The sequence below is a fragment of the Podarcis bocagei genome, assembly GCF_964188305.1.
Source record: "Podarcis bocagei genome assembly, chromosome: 1".
Classification (NCBI taxonomy): Eukaryota; Metazoa; Chordata; class Lepidosauria; order Squamata; family Lacertidae; genus Podarcis; species Podarcis bocagei.
In genome coordinates this window covers 96,196,225-96,219,042 of record NC_138125.1, presented here as the reverse complement: position 1 = coordinate 96,219,042, position 22,818 = coordinate 96,196,225, and the positions used below count along the sequence as shown (strand labels likewise).

General features: G+C 44.3%; 1 protein-coding gene across 1 annotated transcript in view; it reads left to right on the top strand.

Annotated features, from left to right (window-relative positions):
• The window catches only part of HEG1 (heart development protein with EGF like domains 1), a 64,791-nt gene extending 47,524 nt beyond the window's left edge, over positions 1–17,267 (top strand). The window contains exons 16-21 of the mRNA XM_081188269.1: positions 1,451–1,585; positions 7,272–7,314; positions 7,464–7,501; positions 8,362–8,449; positions 10,009–10,183; positions 13,786–17,267. Coding sequence (XP_081044395.1) covers positions 1,451–1,585; positions 7,272–7,314; positions 7,464–7,501; positions 8,362–8,449; positions 10,009–10,183; positions 13,786–13,935 — 629 coding nt within the window. The 3' untranslated portion in view covers positions 13,936–17,267. The remainder of the gene's footprint in view (positions 1–1,450; positions 1,586–7,271; positions 7,315–7,463; positions 7,502–8,361; positions 8,450–10,008; positions 10,184–13,785) is intronic.
• Positions 17,268–22,818: the final 5,551 nt, after the last annotated feature.

Genomic DNA, 22,818 nt, shown 5'->3' with positions numbered 1-22,818 from the left:
TATAGATCTTTAAATTGATTAGCTTACCAACAGTTAGATTTTTCAAGGATGCTAATCCTTAGTGGAAAAGAAGGGAAACCTGATCATAGTCAGAACTGGCAAGGGAAATGGTATTTCAGTGTCCAACCCACTAAGGATGCACAGAGGAAACACAAAATAACACAAAACCACAAAGTTAAATTACCAATACAAGAAAATGGGCTCTACCATAACCAGCAACCTTTTCATCAATGAGAGCTGGACAAGCATACAGTAGTACCTCGGTTTAAGAACAGTCCGGTTTAAGAACGATTTGGTTTACAAACTCTACAAAACCGGAAATAGTGTCTTCATTTGGGAACTTTACCTTGGTCTAAGAACGGAATCTGAATGGTGGAAGGGCACCAGTGGCAGGAGGCCTCATTAGGGAAAGCGTGCCTCGGTTTAAGAACGGATTCGGTTTAAGAACGGACTTCTGGAATGGATTAAGTTCGTAAACCAAGGTACCACTGTATTGAGAAGACATCTGTGGCAATGGCTTGCCTCTTCAAAAGGGTATGGGAGAGTGTGATGCTAATGACCAATACCAAGATAAAGGTCTACCAGGCTTCCATGCTGAACACGCTGCCTTATGGAGGTGAATCATGGCCATTTTACACCTGCCAAGAGTGACGCTTCAATGCCTTCCATATGCCTTTATGAGGAAGATTTTAGGCATCACAGGGCAGGGCAGAGTCTCAGTCAAAGTTGTGCTCTCCCAAGCCTACATTCCCAGCACCTTTGCACTTTTTTCTCAGTGACATCTACGCTGGCATGGGCATGAGTGATGTCTACGCTGGCATAAAATCATGCACAAATAACATAAAACACAGATCTAAAAATTACAACAGTAGTTAGTAGTATACAGTGGTACCTCGGGTTACATAAGCTTCAGTTACATACTCTTCAGGTTACAGACTCCACTAACCCAGAAATATTACCTCGGGTTAAGAACTTTGCTTCAGGATGAGAACAGAAATTGTGCTCCGGTGGCGCAGTGGCAGCAGGAGGCCCCATTAGCTAAAGTGGTGCTTCAGGTTAAGAACAGTTTCAGGTTAAGTACGGACCTCTGGAACGAATTAAGTACTTAACCTGAAGTACCACTGTACACAGCTATAACCAACACACTGGGAATGCTTGGATTAGCAAGATCAGCTGGTTAGGTTTTTTGTCATTAAGAGATGAGCAACAGCTGTACAGCCTGGTACCTTAGCAATGGTGGCATTTCAAAAGAGACCAAGGGTCCAGCAAGTGGTAGGAAACCTGTGGATGGTGTAAACTGCTGTCTGGCAACATTTGGAGGGCCACATGTTTTCCCCATCCCTCGCTCACAAAATATCTAATTCTGATATCTGTAGAGAAAGAATCCAGTGAAGGTGCACTTTCCCTCCGCCTAGTTAATGACCTTCCCAATGTTCTTTTTTTGCAATAGTTGGCGGTCTGTGTAAACACAAAGATCCGGAATGCGACAAAGAAACTTCTGTGTGTGTGGACTTGGACGGCATTGCAGTTTGCAAGTGCCAGGCTGGATACTTCAAATACAACAAACTGGATCATTCCTGCAGAGGTATTATGCATTGTACAGCTGGATCGCTGGGGTTCATCTTTAATCTTTTGGTTCCAGTTCAAAGGATATTCCGCAGATCAGTGTGATTTCTTGTATTTCTATGCGTGCTAAGCCCTATGAATAAGTATTAAAAGCTTAGGTTTCCTTCTCCCAGTGCTCGTTTTTCTACAGTAGAAATTGGGGATACGGTCTCTTGCTTGCTCTCAGTGCAGCAATAATATTATCCTTTTACACAGCATGCTGTGTAAGCCAGAAAGATCCAGTGAAAAGAATAAAAAGGGGGCAGGCCAGGGAGGGGTCTGATATGCCTGTGGCGAAAGTTCAGTTTTTAGAGATGACATAGTGCGGTTATTTCTGTCTCTGTTTTGTCTGATCTCCAAAGGAAGTAAAAAAAAGATAATTGCTTTTTATTCACAGGCTGTTTTGGTGGATCCTTCACAATGTTCCAATTGAGCTGATCCAAAGTGTGAATTGCTTTTTCATCCTGAAAAGCAGATAACACATTTAGAAACATGATCCAGTCGCATTTAATTACCCTATTGGATAGCTTTTAGATTGAATCCAGTTCAGTCCAAAATAAAATACTATCCCCACTGCTTGTTTAGGAACTCCATGCTAACTAAGCCATGTGGATGTAGCCTAGACCCTGTCTAGATTTCAGAAATATGACCTCACTTTTTCTGTTAATGGAAGTAGCCGCGGTGACCTTCCATTAGTCTACACCTCAGACATTAATTAAACATGGAGAGACAGAAGAACTTCGGAAATCTGACATCTGTGCTCACTCTGAGATAACCCTCATTTTATTTCTGTAGTTCTCTGCAGGCATTCAGTTTGAATTTGCAGAGGCTCAAACATGAACACGGATCCTGATTTCCGTCCCCTTGGTTCCCTGCACACTCTGGGGGCGCCCCTGACCAATACACCTTCAGCATTAGCCTGAAAGTGTTGCTTTGTTCACATGGACCATTTCCAACATTGGAATAGGAAACTTCGTCAGTCTGCTTTCATCTATATAATAAGTAAAATTATAAAACAAATCATCATAAAGACAAAAATTAAAAACCTCTTGTAGAATCTCACATTCACTTGTGATTTATCAAATCAGTGGAGGCCAAAACCAAGACAGCACCTTATTATACCTCTTCCTATGCTCCAAGGCCCCTCAATCCCAAAATAAATTTTACTTTAAAAGATACAGATGCCCCACAATTTCTGGGGAGTATGGTCCCTGGCACTTGGGATGTTGTGCTTCTTTTTCTATTCCCTAACCAGCTCCTTTCACTTATATCTTTATTCTCTTTATTCCCCCCATAACCCCCAGCTCCTTTTCTTCTCTGCATGGCCATCCAACATCCTTCTACCCCCATCCCCATCCAACGCCTTTCTCTCTTTGCTCCACAATCATCCAGCTTCTATCTGTGTTCCACCAACCCCCTCCATTCCCAAGATCATCAAGGCTTCTTCCTCCACCCATCCTCTGAGAGGAATCCTCTCTCACCTTTCTATGGACACAGGAGTGAATCAACCAATTCACTCAGTCATTTGCTGGCAGCAGCCACAAACTGGACAACATGCAGTTCCACTTGCTCCAGACTACAGCCTCTGAACCTCTCTTGACCAGAGCAGGCCAGAGTTAAGTGCAGCAACACCAAGGTTGGTTTAACTTAAATTCTGCAGCACTCTAGATTGGTTGGGAACTCCTACACAAGCGCCCCATTAAGCAACAGCTGTGTCCTTGACCAGCTCTGGGGATACCTACATTAGTAATCCCAGCAAAACTGGGAGATATGGTTGAATTATGGTCCAGGATGCCCTCTTTGTTGGCAATTTTCAGGAGTTCATGGCACCTGGGGAGGAGCCAGAGCTAGATTTCTGAAGTCCTGCCAGGGCAAGCGAGTGAATGAGGAGTATATGTGACTCTTATGCAGGGTCAGGGAACAGTAGAGAGAGAAAGTAGCTTTGGCTGGCTGGCTGGCTGGCTGGCTGGCTGGCTGGCTGGTGAAGAACAACACGCTGCCAACTCTTAATAAGGAGCTTCCCTGCCAAGTTTATAATGCCATTTGGTTCCAGAGATTTTCTGCATGAAATCAACCTAAACTTTGGCTGTACTTGTCTAACAGATGCAGATTTACCTGCCTGTTTATCTGTCTTGAGTTCTGGATCTCAAGCGTTCTGTTGATGTGTCCTGCATTTTGAAAATGGTTGTGTTTAGACACGGTGGGTGGCTGGGTTCACTGCACAGCAGAAAAAAAATATCCAGATGTGTTTCAGTGTTGGGGAAAAAGTGGTTTCTGGCTTTCAGATAATAGCATGTTTTGGAGTTAGCGCTTTATACATTCTCAGAGGGGGGGGGAGGCAAGGTGCCAGACCTCCCCCGCCTTCCATCAAGCATAGCAGCAATTTATTTAACTTGCTCATTCCACTGTTCTAAGCTGCTCACTTGAATAGTAGAGGGGTCCCTTTTATGGATGATACATAAAGGGCAGAGCTGGAACACCACATAATTGTTTGCCAATAAGGAATGTGTAGGGCCTAACTTAAAATCACTGTGTGCAAATTGTTTAGCCTTGTGGGCTCCAGCAAAACTTAGCTGGTAAGCTGCAACCGAGTTTCATTTTTCACTTTTCCTACCTTCCTTATCTTTATTAAGCTCTGTAGACCACATATAAATGTGACCAATAACAATCAAAGAGGATTGCCATCTCCTTGAAAACTAAAGATAGAAAATACAATCTGAATTTTGGCCCCACTAAATAAATAACAGAATCCATTAATTTATAACATAAAGATGAAATGCAGCATTTAAACAAATAGCATTGAAAGCCCTGTATTTGCATAGGAACGACAATGCAGGCTCCACTGCTCACTCCACACTGTTGCTGAACTTGCAGCAGTGCTTCAGGTTTGTTCAGTGGAAGGGGAGAGGAGGAAATCCTCACTACTTGTTAAAAGTTTCCTGAACTTTTGCTGTTCCCATTGCAAATGTTCACCCTCCCCCAGTCTTCGGCATGGGTTTGGCCTCATTCCCTTAAACCCCCTGAAATGTACAGGGATGGGTCTTTGGTTCAGCATTGATTTAAACCAGTTGACTAGCAGAGGTCACTATTAATCCACAGGAATGCCACAGATTAAAGTATTAGAAACAACATAGAAAGCTGCTTTATACCACCAGGCTATTTCTCCATTTATCCGGGCATTGTCTATCCTGAATAGCAGTGGGTCTCTGGGGTCCTAGGGACTGGTTTTTCACGTTACCTGCTAACTGATCATTTTATCCAGAGATGCAAAGGATTCAGCCTGGGAGTTTCTGAATGCAAAGCATGCATTCTGCCTCTCGTTTCCTATGCCTTCTGGGACCTTGTGAATGCTAAATATGTGCCATTAGGCGGAAACGACATGTAAATCTGTAAACCAAAAACAGCCTCTGGAAACTCTAGTTTGTATCCAGTGCTGCTATCCCACTAGAGCAGCAGACTTCACTTTGCACAACAGAACTCCTCTTCGTCCTTTTGCCCTGCAGTCTCCTGAGCACCCTCAAAATCTGCTCCAGAGGCTTGGATAACCCTCCAGATCAGATTTTGAGGGTACATAGGGAAAGGAGAAGGGGACGTCCCACTGCAAAAGTGGAACTCCCCACTCAGTGTTGGATACGACCCTGAGACACTGAGCAAAGGAATAGTGATGATACTTAAACCCTTTGCCCTTAGCCATTAAAAAACAAATTCAAAATCACTCCCAGCTGATTTAGACTGAGTTCATTTTTGGATATCTAATGTATTCATTCTCTCTTTCTCTCTATATATTCTCTGTTACTGAGGTGTTCTCATGGACATTTTCTCTTTTTCCCCCCTCTTCCCCCTGAAAAGGAAAAGTTAAGTGTGCCTATATACCACGAAGGGGATGATGATGGGAATCATAATCAAAGAGGCGAAAGCCTCCTCTAGGCCTGGGCAATATATCGATATATTGCCCAGGATCGGTATGAGGAGCAGACCGTGATGTCAGCTTCATTCAGCAGTACAGTGGTACCTCGGGTTACATACGCTTCAGGTTACATACGCTTCAGGTTACAGACTCTGCTAACCCAGAAATAGTACCTCAGGTTAAGAACTTTGCTTCAGGATGAGAACAGAAATAGTGCTCCGGCGGTTCGGCAGCAGCAGGAGGCCCCATTAGCTAAAGTGGTGCTTCAGTTTAAGAATAGTTTCAGGTTAAGAACGGACCTCCGGAACAAATTAAGTACTTAACCCGAGGTACCACTGTATATCACAGGTGAAACCACCATCTCTCCCAAGTCCCTCTGCTAGCTGTGTCCACTGGAGGGAGTCAAAAGTTCCTTCCTCCAGCGGGCGCTGCTAGCAGAGGGACTCAGGAGCACTGGCAGTTTCACCACCAATATATCGCTGAGTGTAATCGCCATCCCACTCTGTACTCATACAACGGAACCACCGATACAGCCTGTTCCTCCCTCTGCGTCTTTAAACTGCTTGATGGAGGAGTGTGCAGCTGCCCTTGCCTCAGTTGAGCAGTTAAAGGAGCTGGTTTCTGCAAGCCATCTCAGCGGGGGGGGGGGGGTTCCCTCTCCCCAGCTGAGTTGCATGAACAAGCTGCATTGTCCCAGCCTGCAGCCCTGGGAGAAACCATCTCAGCTCTCGAGGCGAGAGCTGGGGCAGTTTCACCTGGTGTCTCACAGGCAGAGGCCAATGCATCTTGTTTTTTCAACATCACGGTATATCGCCAAACTGCGATGTTTACCACGATGTTGAAAAGCTGATACCGCCCAGCCCATGCCTCCTCCCCTCCCCACCTTTACCCCTGTTCCTCTGCTCAACACTGCTGTCTGCACAGGCTGCTTTTGGTTAAAGATGTATTTGAGTGAAATGTGGACACCGCTGCAAGTCTTTTCATATGCAGCATTGCTGTGTGTTAAGAGTGACCTCCACTGGCCAGCTGGTTTAAATGCATCAAGTTACTTGCCTAGTATTGTCTTATTTTTATTAATTTATTTGCGCTGTTTGTAATCCACACTTTTGTCAGAATATATCAAGGGGGTGTACAACATAGAAGAATCAAATCAGCAAAATGTATCCATAAAAACATTATTAAAAGCTTCAATAAAACATAATTCAATGTCAGTTGGTGAAAAATTGAAAGTTCATATTTCAAGGTCTTCACTCACTGCTTTCTCTCACTCTTTCTGTAAGCTGCTCCACACTACATGGAAAGCCAAATTGTGCCTTAGGGAAACTGAATAAACGTGCTGTATCCTTGAGAGGAACTCTCCGCCACTCTGTTCCTCCCTGGTTCTCTAAGCTGAGCTGAACCAAGGTTTGAACCAGGCTTGTGTTAGAACTCCCTCTTCACTAATGTTGGGTCCCATCCACACCACCCTGCCAGCCACTACTGATTGTGCATATTTATTGGCCAGAATATAACAGAATGGTGCAATTGATTCTGGACGACCCAAGATGTGCTTGTGTTGATTGAAGAGCAGCTGCTGGCCATACCCAGTGGAAACCCACTTTTGAAACTTCAAAAGCAGTTTTTCACAAGCGTTTGCTGTTTAACGTGGGCAGGGATGTAAAAAAAATAAAAATGCACCGAGTTCACCTAAAGTAGTTTTTTGGATACCAGCAAATTATCTTTCTGAGATGTGCTCATGGACATTCTCTTTCTCTTTTAGCTTGTGAAGATGGGTATAAACTTGTGAATGACACCTGTGTGAGGTACAGTAAATTATAGAAATCTGTTTTCTTTGTTTCACATTCCTTTCCCTCCTGCTCATTGCCATCACCAGCCATTAATGCATTTTGATCACTTTCATATTGGTTCAATTAACACTTAATTGATTGGAATTTTTTTCTTCCTGTTTCAGTTGCCCATTTGGATTAGGAGGATTCAACTGTGGGAATCGTGAGTATCTGGTCTAGCACCTCTAACTCCCGAACTGGTTTTGCTTTTCTTTCAATAAGTTATATGGTCTTTCAACAATAGATTTCCAAAACAGTGTATGACCAAGGCTTTAAAGGCAGTCAAATTATAGCACATTAAAAACCATTCATTTAAAACCAACAGATGTCTAAGCAAGCAGTATTAACGGATCTGTACAAATAGAGCAGAACAGAAAAAAATTATCAAACCTAATTTTTAGACATTGTGAAAAAGAGAGCCCACCCTGACCCTGGAAGGAATACAGAGAGGAAGCCTTATGAGACTTCTTTCAGAGGCCATTCCAGAGTACTTGGGCCACAGCAAAGAAGGGCCTTCATCAACTGAAAGCTAACGTGGTGTCAGTGTAAAATGGTGCTTTCAGCAGGCCCTGTTGAAAGTTCTTCATTGTCTGGGTGGGAGGATTCATACAGAAGGAGAATTTCTGTGAGGTAATTTGAAGCCAGGCAATTTAGTTCTTTATATGTCAAAACAAAACCAGTACAGCATACTGAATTGAATCCGTAAACCAGCCAGCAATGAGTTCAGACGTTTCAAAATATGTGTATATCAACTAGTACCTGTTAATTGTCTCTGTGTGAGCATTTCCTCATAGGCTAACTAGTTTTTCCAGTTCTGTCAAAGAAGCTAAGCTACATCAGTGAATCTTTATCCCATACCTGATGGTGGCTTTGTAGGCATTCCATGACATAAGAGCATCTCCGAGGTTATAGATAAGGGAATCTTTACAGGCATCAAGAAGGTGACAGTTTCACATTATTGCCTATACATAAAAGATGAACAATTTTCCATCGAAGCAATATTGTTTCTGTTCTTTGCTTTAGCGTATCAGCTCATCACCATTGTGATCGCAGCAGCTGGAGGGGGACTTCTGCTCATCATGGCGATAGCTCTCATTGTCACGTGCTGCCAGTAGGTATCCTAAGCCAAGTGCCTGTTTTTAAAATAAAACGCTAAATACCCATCATGGGGAAATTGTTTATCTATTGATTATACTTTCGTTGAATGAAATTGCACCTTTAAAATGTTTCTTGTGATTGTGCAAAAATTAATAATGTCCAAATGATTCAGAGTTGTATATAAACCATATCAAGATAAATGTTTTGGCGGTATTTGACAGATATCACAAATACTGAAAAGCACAAGTAAGATCTGGCAGAAGCTTCTTTGATTTTTCAAAAAAAAAAAAAAAAAGGGATATTGTCACTGTTTTCCCCACCACCACCACCATTTATCTGAAGAGCATACTAGAGCAGTGTAGTATCTGACTCCCTGCTAAGGATGGAAGAGAAATTTGGTGCACTTTGCATTTTAAGGCAAACTTACTTAGTAAGCACTTTCTGAAATGACACATGAAATGAAACACAGCTATCCTTCAAAGAAATTTTCCTTAATTTTGTGATGCAATTCTCTAGCCAAATAATGCGTACAAGAACACATACACTAGGGTCAACAGTGTTGTTGTTTAGTCATCTTAGTCATGTTCGACTCTTCGTGACCCCATGAGAACCAGAGCATGCCTTGGAAACTCTCACTTTCTTCTCAAAGCTTCTCCTTTTTTATGTACATGGAGTTTTCTTGGCAAAATACTGGAGTGGTTTGCCAGTTCCTTCTCCAGGTGGATCACATTTAGTCTAAACTCTCGGCTATGACCTGTCTGTCTTGGGTGGCCCTGCATGGCATAGCTCATAGCTTCTTTGAGTTATTCAAGCCCCTTCGCCACAACAAGGCAGTGATCCATGAAGGGGTCAACTGTGCATGGAAATGCATATATCCATGAAAATAACATGCAAAATGTGCTTATATTCAATGAAATGTCTTTGCAAAAATGAGTATACAGTGGTACCTCGGGTTACATACACTTCAGGTTACATACGCTTCAGGTTACAGACTCCGCTAACCCAGAAATAGTACCTCGGGTTAAGAACTTTGCTTCAGGATAAGAACAGAAATTGTGCTCTGGTGGCACAGTGGCAGCAGGAGGCCCCATTAGCTAAAGTGGTGCTTCAGGTTAAGAACAGTTTCAGGTTAAGAACAGACCTCTGGAATGAATTAAGTACTTAACCCGAGGTACCACTATACTAGGCAACATTTCATACCAAAAAATATGAGAAATTTGCAGTAAAACTATGATGTTTCATGAGGTTTTTTAAAAAGAAAATTCAAACATATGTGGAAACATATCTGCGTACCCCTATTCCCCACCCCAGTCATAACTGTGTTTTCACAGCACCCCTGTAAGCAAGGCTGTGCAGAAAGAGAGAGCAACTGGCCCAAGGACATTCAACATTCAATGAGCTTCATGGCTGGTTCAGTGAGGATTTGCATCTGCGTCTCCCTCATCCAAGTTCAACCACTATGCCACACTGGCTCTCTTATGGTTATGAAAAAGATGCATGGGAGTTTTATAGCTATCTCCTGTCCTTTTCATATGGTTTGCATATAAATGTTTCTTTCTTTCTTTATCCCAGGAAGAATAAAAATGACATAAGCAAACTCATCTTCAAAAGTGGAGATTTCCAGATGTCGCCATATGCTGAGTATCCCAAAAACCCTCGAGCTCAAGACTGGGGGAGAGAAACCATTGAAATGCAAGAGAATGGGAGCACTAAAAACCTACTACAGATGACAGATGTTTACTATATGGTAACTAATCCTCAGCTTGTACATGTGCGTTTTAACAAAAGTCCAAAGGTTATATACTCAATGATATATAACCAAGGTTACAGTCAAGATAATTGGTTTTGAGCAGGGGCTGTTGTGCAGTCAGTGTATGTTCCTGCAGGCCTCATATGCCGATCTTGCCATGGAAGGTTTCAGCTGAATGAGAACTTTATTGTCTCTCTCCATAAAGAACAGAACAGACACAGGAAACGTTCGACTTCACCTAGCTCCAGTTAAGTCCATTGCCACCTAGTGGCAAAACTATGTCTATGCATGCAGGTAGGCGCGCCTTCTACAGGCTGCCACAGAGCATACAGCCGCTATAGCATCAAAATAGTACATGAATTATGATGTAACAATCCCCATAACATCCAACAGTGATGTCTTTGTCTCTCTAGTATGACAGATTACTAAAATCTTGGCCTTGGGTAGGGCCAGGAATATTGTTCATTACCTTCATAGCCTCCCCTTTGCCCAATAAATCAATGGAATCCACCCTTCTCTAGCTAAGTTATGCTGAGAGAGAATGATTAGCCCAAGTTCATCAAATGAGCTTCATTGCTGGGTGGAAATTTGTATCCAGGTCTCCTTTATCTTCATCCTATAATCTCTGGGATTAGCAGCCATATGACAATGATAGCAGCATACTGTATCTCCTACATCAGTGTTTCCCAACCACTGTTCCGCGGCACACTAGTGTGCCGCGAGATGTTGCCTGGTGTGCCGCGGGAAAAATTAAAAAATTCGAAAGATTTTTTTTTTTAAGTCAAATTTTTGATTGGGGCGCCGTCACTAGATGACCCCTGGGGTTCCCTCCCTCCCTCCCGCTCTGCGCCTCCCTCCTCCTCCTCCTCCGGGGAGGCCCTTCCTGGCTCTCGGCCAAGGCTTGGCGGCTGCCACTCACTCACTCGCTCGCCCACCCGTCCCTCCATCCCTGCACCCGGCCTCTCCCCCTCCGTCCCCGGCGCGGGGGCTGCCGGGCTCCGTAGTCCTCTCGCCCTTGGGCTCCGCGCCCGCGCGGGGTGCGCGAACTTCGTTTCCCAGCGTGGCCTGGCGGGCCGGGCGTTTTGTTTGAAGCTGTCAGGGGTTTAGGAGCAGAGGCACGGGCAAGGGAGGAAACAGAGAGCGAAGGGGAGGAGGCAGAAGAAAAGATGAGTGATGACGACGACCCGAGATCTCCTAGTCTTTCCAGTGAATCAGAGGATTCACAGAAAGGAGCACCAGTGGCCAGGTCAAGGGGGGCACCCCAGGAAGATAGAGCCAGAAGGGACTCAGGGGGGAGCAGCTGGAAATCGGGACCAGCGTCACCGCCAGGAAGCAGGGAAGAGGAAGGGAGCCAGGGGGGAAGCGCTGGCAGCTCGCCACAGGAGGGAGGGCATGAGTCAGGAGTGGCCACACCTCCATCGGGGAGCGAAGAAACGGTTAAGAGGAAGGTGGAAGGTTGGGCGCGCGCGCCAAGTTCAAATGCAGAGGAAGGCGGCGCAGTAAGCAGCCCCGAAAGGGAACCAGGTCCTAAAGCCCGGCGCAAGGAGGCAGGAGGGTCCGGGTCAGCGTCAGAAGAATCCCGGAAGGAAGAAGCCCCGGGGGGTAGAGGGACCCAGAGGAGGACAGTCAGGCGGAAAAGGTGGAGCAAGGCTAGGATATTAAGTTGGTGCACAAGGGGCGGAGATTCAGACGGAGCTTCGCCGATCTAGCTACTAGACGTAGAGTTTGCGCGCAGCAGCGTGAGAATGGAAACTGTAATTCAATAAAGACTTTTACTTAATGATCGCTGGCTAGCGTGATCCTCTGTGAGCTGGGATCTTCAAGCAGCTCTGACAGAAGCGCTCTTCTCCCGGCCATGGAATGAGCGCGGCGGCGGCCGGGCGGGCAGGGGCTCTTCCGCGCAGACCCCGCGCAGCCTGCCTGCGCCCCCGCGGAGATCGGGCGGCAGGATGGAGCCCGGGGATCCCCGCGGAGGCGGAGCGGCGGAGGCGGAGGCTGCCCCCCAGGTAGGGCTGCGTCGGGGGGGGGTATTTTTGCAATGCTGCATCCGCGCCGGAGGGGACGCATCGGACCGCGGGGAGACCCCTTGGCGGGCGTGCAAGGCAATGCATGCGTGCAGGCGTTGCAGGGAGTGCAGTGCAATGCAATGGCAACGCGGCGCCCTGCATGCATGCATGCAACTTCCACCGGCGCTCCGGACTTGGCAGGTGAGGGGGGTCCCCAGTGGGCGGCAGAGAGAGCCGGGAGGGCGAAGGGGAGCCGGGGGGGAGCAGCGCTGCTCCCCGAGCCGAGCCCGGGGGGAAACTTCGGCGTCGTTGCGCCGGGTGTTGGAAGCGGAGGCTGGCGGGGGCCCCTCACCTGCAAAACCTGGTCGCCTCTCATATATTTCGTGCATTGCATTCATCGCCCGCTTTCTCCTCCAAGGAGCTCCCGGGGGCACGCGTGGTTCTCCCTGTGTTATCCTCACAACAACAGCCCTGCGAGGTGGGTCAGGCGAGTGGCCCAAGGGAGCACCCAGGGATTGTCCTGGCCAGGTGGGGTGATTTGAACCCTGCTCTATGCCCGGTCTTCGTCCTCATTTAGCCCCCACATGTGCATGACTGTGCATGACTGAGGTTTTCCCCCCTCGTCTTGGCTATGGTGTGAGTCTGTCCTGTTAATTAATGGGGTTCTGCCTTCGGAGAAGATGAGCCAGCCCTCAAGGAGGTGATTATGTAATTTGCTAGCAATTCATGTCCCTCCCGGCGTGACGCTGCGCGCTGACGTCACGGGGCTGTAATGGTGGTGTGCCTCGAGATTTTTTTTATGAAACAAGTGTGCCTTTGCCCAAAAAAGGTTGGGAAACACTGTCCTACATCACTGATTCCTACCTGGCTGTGCTCCACCCAAAATAGCTGCCCTGGAGGCGTTCTCCATAATATCTACATGTGCATCAGAGTACAAAACAGATGTGCTGTATTTTCTATGTACTCATTGGTCTGGGTTGCAATGGCTATGATTTGTTCATGCCAGTAACAACTGGTGGGAGAAGCTTGCTTTCCGGTATGCTAAGGAAGTATTGGGCAGCAATATATTTTCCTAGGTTGCATCTGATTGGTATAATTCTGTTTCCAAAGCTTTGGCATTCCAGATTTTTTGGTTTGGAAGAGAATGAGAAATAAAAGTGAAAAGAGGGATTCAGAGATATTACTGTGTTTACCTTTGTCATGCATGGTGGCAGTATATAGACATAATAATAGTAACTGCTTCTATGCTCTGATTTTTGTTTTAATTTCATGATAATGTTGTTTATCTATTTATATATATGTGTGTGTGTGTATAAAATTATATACCACAATTCCATCGAAAATTTCAAAGCAGTGCATTATATACATAAAACCCAAACAGATCACTAGCTATTATTTTTTTCCTCAGTGGTGGCCTAGAATGCCCAAACAATTATTATTGAACACATCTGCTTAATCTCTATTAGAAGAGCATATTATCTATTGGAAGCATTTGTACCTTCATGTATTATTATTAAAATCCCAGAAAGGATAAGTGCTGACTATTGAACCATTTTCCCCTTTCCTTTCTGTGTCCATGTCTTACCCTTCTAGACAACCAACCCAAGGAACCCTGAACTAGAAAGAAACGGGCTGTACCCACCTTACACAGGTCTTCCGGGATCCCGACACTCCTGCATCTACCCTGGCCAATACAACCCTTCCTTTGTTAGTGATGACAGCAGAAGAAGAGATTACTTTTAATGGAATTGCAGGAGAGACATGGGAAAGTGAATGGAACATCGGCCATTGCCTGCTAATTGTTTTCTGGGTACACATTAATTATACAGCTCAGATGCTGGCATAGTTTGTATACAGAAAGGAAACTTTGAACCCTTGGAGGATACTGAACAGGGTTGTCCTAAAGGAGCCATTTGTAGCTGCTGTTGAACAGCAATGGGAAGGCAGGTGTAAAGAGCAAGTCAGCACACAGGCCTGTCTAAGAGGCAAGGGAGAAGCTTAAAGGAGTTCCTATGTGTACATTCTGCATCTTTTCCTTATCACTAATTGTGTCACATAATGTGAATTTGATAGTAGATCACTAAAGCAAAGCTAACAAACGCTGTGGATGACACTCTAAATCTAACGCCAGTAAAGTGTGTTGTGTTTACAGTTAACAACTAGTGCTGTGTTTGCGTTGCCCACGTTTTATGCAAAGCTGCGTTGAGTGGATTTTATGGAAAGAACCATTTCTCTGTCACCAGGTATCTATTAATGGGTACTGATGAGATAGTCACAGAATGCTGGGGGTGCGTATGGGAATGTGGCCTAAGAATGGGGGTTCTATGTGTAATGTGCAACGTTCAGGGTCCTTTTTCTTTTCTTAGGATAATGCATCTTCTTATTTCCTGTCTTGTCATTCAGTTGTGTATTGACTCAGTTGCAATGGTGCTTGCTCCTGCCCTCTGTTTGCCCCCAATTTATTATTGACCATTGTCTCATGAAGAGTAATCATTGCCCCATGCCCATGCCTTCTCCAGCCATGAATTTTTTCTTCCTCCGTGAACTCTTAGTGAATTGATTATGTATGCTGGTCTCATACTATAGAACCACACGTGTGTGTGTGTGTAACCAAATGGTGGGTGAGGATTGCCCCCAGTAAAAATGGGGGGGGGTGTTAAATGATATTCAGGTTTACAGTATCTGAAATTTGAGCTCAGAAAATAAAATCCTGAAATCATCAGATCAAGAAGAGGAAAAAGTGATAGGAATCTGAAACTCTGGCTGAGAATACCTGAAGTGCCACAACATGTGCCCCCAAATTTGGTTGGGATGCTTGTTGAATTTCACAGGCAGCTGACTGTTCACTTTTAGTTTAGCTAGGCTAATCACCGTGATATGAGACCAACAAACTGTGCTTGTTCAGTGCACTGCTGCTACCAGACTAAACCCCACAAGAGGTTGAGCTAATAGAGCTGCTTTAAACGGCATACAACCAGCTTACCAACTCAAATTTTCCCTTTGGTTAACTCATTGTCCTTTACTAGCACTTAAACCAGGATTCCAAGTCACTTGTAAATTGTGGTTGGCCCCAGAACCACGTTCTTCCATATGGGAAAAGGAAGGGCATACTAGAATGCCCTTTTGTGGTGTCTTGAGTTGTAACCTAAGACATCTTCTCATTTATTTATTTTTTTGTCATTTTCAAAATGTCCATCCCTTTGCTGCTGAAGAAAAACGTGCTTTTGCCTTTCTTCCTCCCATCCACATAACCAGGGACCTGGTGTTCACCCACTGCAACACTAAATAGCTCACCTCCCATAGTTATTTATTTTAGAATTTCCCAATCCCTGGCAACATTTTTCCCCACCTGCAAGGCTAGCCCTGACCCATTCCATATCGTGGAGATAAGATATAGTAGAGAAGATGGCTTAACTTTTATCCAGGTAGCCGTGGAAGAAAGCAACCAGGAAGCATTTTAAGTGGGATTGGCATCATATGTAGCTGAACCCAGACCCAAGTTCTCTTGTGTATGGCTTTTCCTAATGCAAAACAACTTTTGCTCTCTGAATGTTCTAAAGAAGGTGTGGTTTTATGAGAAAAGAGGACTTTGTACAGTGTGCAGGAAGCTGCAGGGTGGCTGAGTGGTGACGCTTGCAGCTTAATCATGAAGGATTTGGAGGCAGTGATTAATAGTGAGAGACCTAGCCTGCAGAGCGGCATGTGATTGTTTCAGATTGGGTGAGTGGGGGAAGATTGGGTCAGGCCAGAGGTGTTTCTTATCCTGCACTCCTGTATCCCATAGCAACCACTTCAGAATTGTGAAAAAGGATGCACTTCACCAGAAGGCACAAAAAACAAGGAAATAATCCAAGGATGTGGGAGAGAAAGGAGAATGAGAGAGTGGGAGAGACATACACTGTCTGTGTACCACTTCTGAATACATAGGCTAATTGCCAGTGATAAAACTACCCTCTGTGACCATGTTATCTTATGAATTAAGTTCAGCTGTAACTATAGTCCATGACATTTTCGAGGCTCCAACCTCAGATTTCATTAGTCATAGAATAGGCTAAGATACCATTCTGTATGACGGCTAAATTCACAAGCTTAACTACAGCAACCACGTCTGCAAGCAGAAAAGGACTGGGGAAAATATCCTGAGTAGTCTAGTTCCTCTTACTCTAGCTGTACCTATTCTGCTTTTTGAAATTATTTGGGAACAATATTTCTATTTTTTAAAAAAATCAGCTGTGTTCAGGTCACTTTACTGCTTTCTGTATTGCAAATTGCTTCAGGTTGTACTTTGTACTGTAAAAAGCTCCCCCCCCCCCGCAAATGTAAAATTAATCATCAGGTGTTTTCCACAGACTGATCTTGCATTGCCACACAAGGAAGCCGGATGCGAAATGGAGTTTGTTCACCTTGATCTGGCAAGGATGATTCACGTGTGGGGTGAAAGAAAAGGCGGGGGAGCTATACCCAGTGGTCAGTGCAGTCCAGCTATAACAGAGCTGATACTGCCAGCCATCTGGTTGGCGGGTGTGTACACAGAAATCTAGATGAAGCAGCACATGTTCAGCCATATTCCCTTCATGGGAGGAATCTTTGGATCAGGACCTTTGCTTTGGATGACAAGGGGAATGACCCATAACTATGCCCACTTTTATGGAAAGGTGTAGCTGACAAAACAGTTGCCACCTGTAAAAACTTTCACCTGTAAAAACTTTCAACGCTTTCTGTCATAATCTTATATTACAGGCCTCGTCCAAGCATCCCTTTAAACCATAGTTTAAACTATGGTTTAAAGTGAGCACTTGTGGTGCTCCACCACTACTATTTCCTTTTCCACTTGGAGGAGGAAACACCATGGAGGACGGCTTCCCATTAAGTGCCAACAAGCACTTGTGTATTGTTTCTTTCCTACCTAACCAGCCACAATGGTTATCCAAAGTTTATTTGTTATTTATTTTATTTATTTACCCTATTTATGGATTGCCCTTCACCCAAAGGCCCCAGGGCAGGACTACACAGAATTGAAACCGAAATTAGTAATAATAAAGCCTGAAAACTTACCGTAAATTCCATACAAATAAAACCGCTTCCCTAAAATCCTGAGAAAGCCCAGTGATGAAGTGACAACAATGTGGTGGTGAGGCAGGCTTCAGAGGGGAGATCGCTCCAAAGGAACGGGACTACCCCTGAGAAGGCCCAACTCTGGGGACCTTATGGAAAAATATATGGAAAGAGACATTATTTTAGATACCTGGGACCCAGATCGTTAAGGGTTTTAATTACTAACACAGGCACCTTAACTATGGCCTGGAAGATTTGTAGTTGTTTCAAAATTGGTGTCCTGTATGAGCTTTTCCAGATACCTACTGGCAGTCTAGCTGCTGCAATTTGCATTAGTTGTTGTTTCTGGCCCATTTTGAAGGGCAGTCCCACATAGTTCAACCAGTTATGCACACCGGGACATACATAACTGTGGCCAAGCTATCTCTGACCAGAAATAATTGTAATTGGTGCACCAGCCAAAACTGGGCATGGGCATTCCTTCCTCTGAGGTCATGTGGACCTCAAGGGATACAGCTTTGTTATTAGCTTACCATCACGAGGGCTGGGTTGCATGTAGCAGGAAGCAAGCCTCTGGTTTGTTTTCCCTTTGAGTGGAAAGCGAAGGAGTGGCAGTGGAGCACCTAATGACTTTTAACTTTATTTTAACTGTGATTTAATGCGACGTGCAAACCAGCCCACAGACTAGCTGAATAATGATTACCTCAGCTAAAGGAACTCTGGGAGTTGTAGTTCTGTGTACAGAACTGGGAATTTCTTACGAGAGAGCGAATTCTCAGTACTCTCAACAAATTACAGTTCCTAAGATCCTTTAGGGTCAAACTTGCTGTGGATTCAAAAGTGAATAATAAAGTGTCCTTGGTGGAAGCTCTTCAGAGCCCCACTGTGATGCCACATAGAAGAAGCAACAACAAGAGGAACAGTATAAAGGGGAGTTCAAAACATTTATTTATTTAGTAGAAATGAATGAGTATGTCTTAGTTACTAATTGGAAAATCAGTTATGCTAATATTTTATTATATTTGGTGACAGTGAGATACTGAAATCTGTGATGGGTAGTACAATGGGGGAAACACTACACTACAGTATTTTGCAGAAATCATCATGATTATGAGCCTACGCAGTTATGTGACCGAAGTCCCATTGGACCTAGTGGGATAGAGGCTTAAGTTTGTAGTCAAAAACGGTCATGTGTTTGGGATTCTTGTTCAGATATAACAGTGCAACCCTAACCATATCGGCTCAGAAGTAAGTCCTATTGAATTAAGTAGAGCTTACTGCCAGGTCGTCGGCTTAGGATTGCAGCAAAACACAGGAGTCCAACCTCCCTTTGTGCTGGGCTGGTGGCTGGGCTGGGCGGAAGTGTCCTTCCTCTGGCCTCCTGCTGGATGCCACCTTCAGAGCTCCTCTTCTGTCAGCCAGTAACACCCTCACCACCACCAGCCAGCACAAAGCCCCAAACTGGACTTTTGGGGGGAGGGCGGAGCTGAGCCAGCCTGAGATGCTGTCCCAGCACCTGCCATCCTCACCACTGTGTGCAGCAGGACTGCAGCTGAAGAGGTGGGCTCTGCTATTCCATAAAGCTCTGCCAGGATGGAGGGGGGGGGATGCAGAGAGCTGGAATGTTCCCTAAATTATTATTGAGACCTCGTGGTCAGTTGTTTCATAGGAAGGCCTATGGAATGTTGCACAAACTTTAGAAAGCTTACAACATTTATTAGAGAGTTCTATCTCTGCTATATCATTCTGTCCAATGTTGGGAGGAAAATGATCTTACAACATCCAATATATTATATTTCTTTACAGTGTTGTTGGTTGTTAAATGAAATCTGCTAAGGGTTTTGTTTTGTTTTGCTTTGCTTTCTTCCATTAAAACAACAACAACTAAATTTGGCAGGACTGCAAAATAGGAAGTCACTCTCATCTTTACCAGTCAAAAATGTATGTGATGTCTACCATGTCTTTCAGACAAGATGGATAAAGCCTTGTTTGTGTGTCTTCATAATGACTCTGAATGTACCGTTAGTTTGACTTGCAATTGTCTATTGTACTTTGTTCTGGATTTCAGCTTTGCATACCTGTGAACATAACTTCTGAGATGTTTTGTTTATTTTATGTTTCCAACACAGTGTTATTTAAAGGTGTATCTTATTTGCAGCCTCCACTAATTATACAGTACTGTAGTTCCAAAGTATAAAGTATAAAGTTTGGATTATTTTTATACCAGCATCCAAATATTTGATTTCTGGCGTTGTAGTCAGCGTAATAAAAATGATACAATAAAAGTATTAATAATATTATGAACCTGAGTTTTTATTGGTACATGCAAACAAGACAGCATCCGCATCTCCGTTTACATATGGAGAAAAGTTAAATAATACACTTCTCAAAAGTCTCCACTGAAAGGTTTGATAGGTAATGGCTACAACAGGTTTTTCTCTACCTCAATATTCTAGGGCTCCTGAAAAGGGAGGGGAGGAGATAGTATTTCAATAAGCAGGTGCATTCTGGTTATAAAAGTTGGCAAATCTACTGTAGCTGTAAAATCCATATTTGAAAAATATATTATACATTCAGAAAATGAGAACAGGTGCTTTTTTCATAATTATAAACCTTACAGTAAAAATGGGGGGGGGGGACAGCCCATCCAAAAATATATATATTGAGGGGGCCCAAAGTGCCTTGGCCCCCAGGAGCCTGGGCCCATGATCAGAACTGGTCTTCCAGATCATTCTGAGCTGAGGCTGCACACAGTGGTTTACTAGCTTCTTATAGCCTAGGACAACGACGTAAGGCATAATTAGACAGGCTTGCATTCCTGTTCTATTAAATCCAGTAGAAAAAAAATACACTTATTACAGTGGGATTTAGGTGCACCTGTTTTCTGCTGGCTTCTTCCGGGAAGATAGCTTGTCCATGCTCAAGTTGTATTAAAGTTTTATCAAAAATAATTGATCACATGAGATGCAACTATCTGATTTATTTAAATCTATATTTTTCTTATATAATCATTTTTTTGTTGACAGTAGGTCTGTTGCAACCATGGCTCTTCAATAGGAATAATTTATTGAAAGAAGATTTAAATCTTTCCTTTCTTTATGAAGTTCAAACCTGCTTGCAAAACAGTACAATATAACACTATATGAAGCAAACCACCACAAAACAGTAAGAAGCATAATAAAGCATACCTCAGTGTGCTTTATAAGTCAAGTGACTGCCTCTTATTTTGCTGTTATGAATTGGGGTGTTTTATGGTTTGCATTTGATATGGATCATTTTATTCTTGCCCATTGTTCTCTCTGCCTCAGAATTTGACTGGGTGAGGGGCAGTTTAGAAATATTTTAAACAATAGGTAAAGCATAATAAAAAGACAATGCGGAAAGAGCAAATAAGAGCAAACACAAAGGGTTGTGTATAGTTACAGTAGGCCAGTGTTTCCCAACCACTGTTCCGCGGCACACTAGTGTGCCGCGAGATGTTGCCTGGTGTGCCGCGAGATGTTGCCTGGAGGGAGGCGGGCGAGTCGGGCGGCGAGAGGCAGGGTGGCGGCGGCGAGGAGAGGCCGCCCAGCGCGGGGCTCTCGCCGTCTGCCTGCCTGGCTGCCTGCGAGCTCGGTGGGCAGCGCCTCCGTCCACAGCGCCCGCCTCGCAGCTCTCATTCCCTGCCCCTGCCAAAGCTCACCCAGCCAAGCCGCGCTCTCCTTCCTGCCTTGCTTTGCTGCCTCCTCCCCCCCACCCCCCAAAGCTTGGAGGTTCCCCGGCAAGGGGGAGGGAAAAAATTGAAACTTACACTTTCGTGCGTCCCTCCCGGCGTGACGCTGTGCGCTGACGTCACGGGGCTGTAATGGTGGTGTGCCTCGAGATTTTTTTCATCAAACAAGTGTGCCTTCGCCCAAAAAAGGTTGGGAAACACTGCAGTAGGCAATAAATTAAAAACTAGTATCCCAGCCTCTAAAGATCTTAATCTTTATTAAGTTCCTGGCTTTGAAGTGGAAAGACAAAATGCAGGAAGCAAGACCAACCTCTCTTGGTAGGGAAGTTTTAAAGTCCAGGGGTGTCAATGAACAATGCTCCACCAGAGCAAAATGGAGGATGCAATTTCTATGCAAAAGCAGCAGGTAGGAGAGGGTGTTAAAGTCATCTTTGTACATAACCTTCTCTCTCCCAGCCCATCCTCACTAGTCACTTCTCCGCAGCAGTTTGTCCTGAATACCCTGACCCATCTTTTGGTTGCAAACACAAACCTTTGCCAACCTGCTGCTCTCCAAATGGTTGGACAACTTCTGCCAGTCCCAGCCAGTACGCTTGCAAGGCTTTCAGGTGAGCAAAGGTTGGTCTATGACAATAGTGTCAATATACAGTGGTATCTCAGGTTACATACGCTTCAGGCTACATACGCTTCAGGTTAGAGACTCCGCTAACCCAGAAATAGTACCTCGGGTTAAGAACTTTGCTTCAGGATGAGAATAGAAATCGTGCTCTGGCAGTGCGGTGGCAGCAGGAGGCCCCATTAGTTAAAGTGGTGCTTCAGGTTAAGAACAGTTTCAGGTTAAAAACAGACCTCCGGAACGAATTAAGTACTTAACCTGAGGTACCATTGTAATATTGCAAATAAACGGAGCACCTAATTCCAGGGCAGTTCATCTTGAGTTCAAGGTCCTAAGTAGTACAAGGAAACAAAACCAATACTTGGATAGCTGTAAAAAATAGTAGAGCTTAGTTTCATAGCAATAAACACCTGCTGCAGTCTGTGAAAGCTTAACCTGGAGATAAAAAACCTGGACTTTAACCACCGGGAAATAATTTGCACGAGAGGCAACATATGGATCAGTGTACATTTTTCTAGGATGTTCATCCGGATTTGAAATTTGTTGCAGCAACTTTAAATTCTTGTTTTACATAGGAGGATGGTTATGAGACAAAATGACCAAGACTTTGGCAAAATCTTTAGAGAAGTGCTTCCAGGCACAAGCCCTGATTTCCTGAGTCCCTTATGCACCCCATAGCACATTCATCTTAGCGGATAGGCACTTCTGACCCAAATGGACCTGCTTCCTTCACTGAAATGGATGGAAGAGCCCTTGCAGGTCGAGAAGCAACAAATGTGCACCAGAATTTCTGCATGTGTTTGGAAAAAAACATCCTACCAGACTCAATATGCTATGGGACAGGGTATAATATTCTTTATCATAATGCTCTGGTGCAGGTATATGCTTTAAAATCTCAAGGGTTTTACCGTAACTATCTACAGAAATGATTTGTGAACTTCTGCTTTGTTTGCCTGCTACCTAGAATCAACAGGGCCGTGTAATGTTTGATGTATCACAGTATTTTAATACCTGCTTTCTTCATCAAGTCATCAAGTTTTTTTTTAAAAACAACAACAAAAACCTAAAATATTGGTATATACTACCAATAAAACAGTATTTAAACCACCATCAATTTGGTCTTTGGGAGCATGCGTAATACGTAAACACTATCCCAACATTTAGTAAGGCACCAGCCATAAATTAAGCGATAGAATCCATTCACAGTTCTGACGTCAATAAAAAGTTGACCTCTGGACTGGTA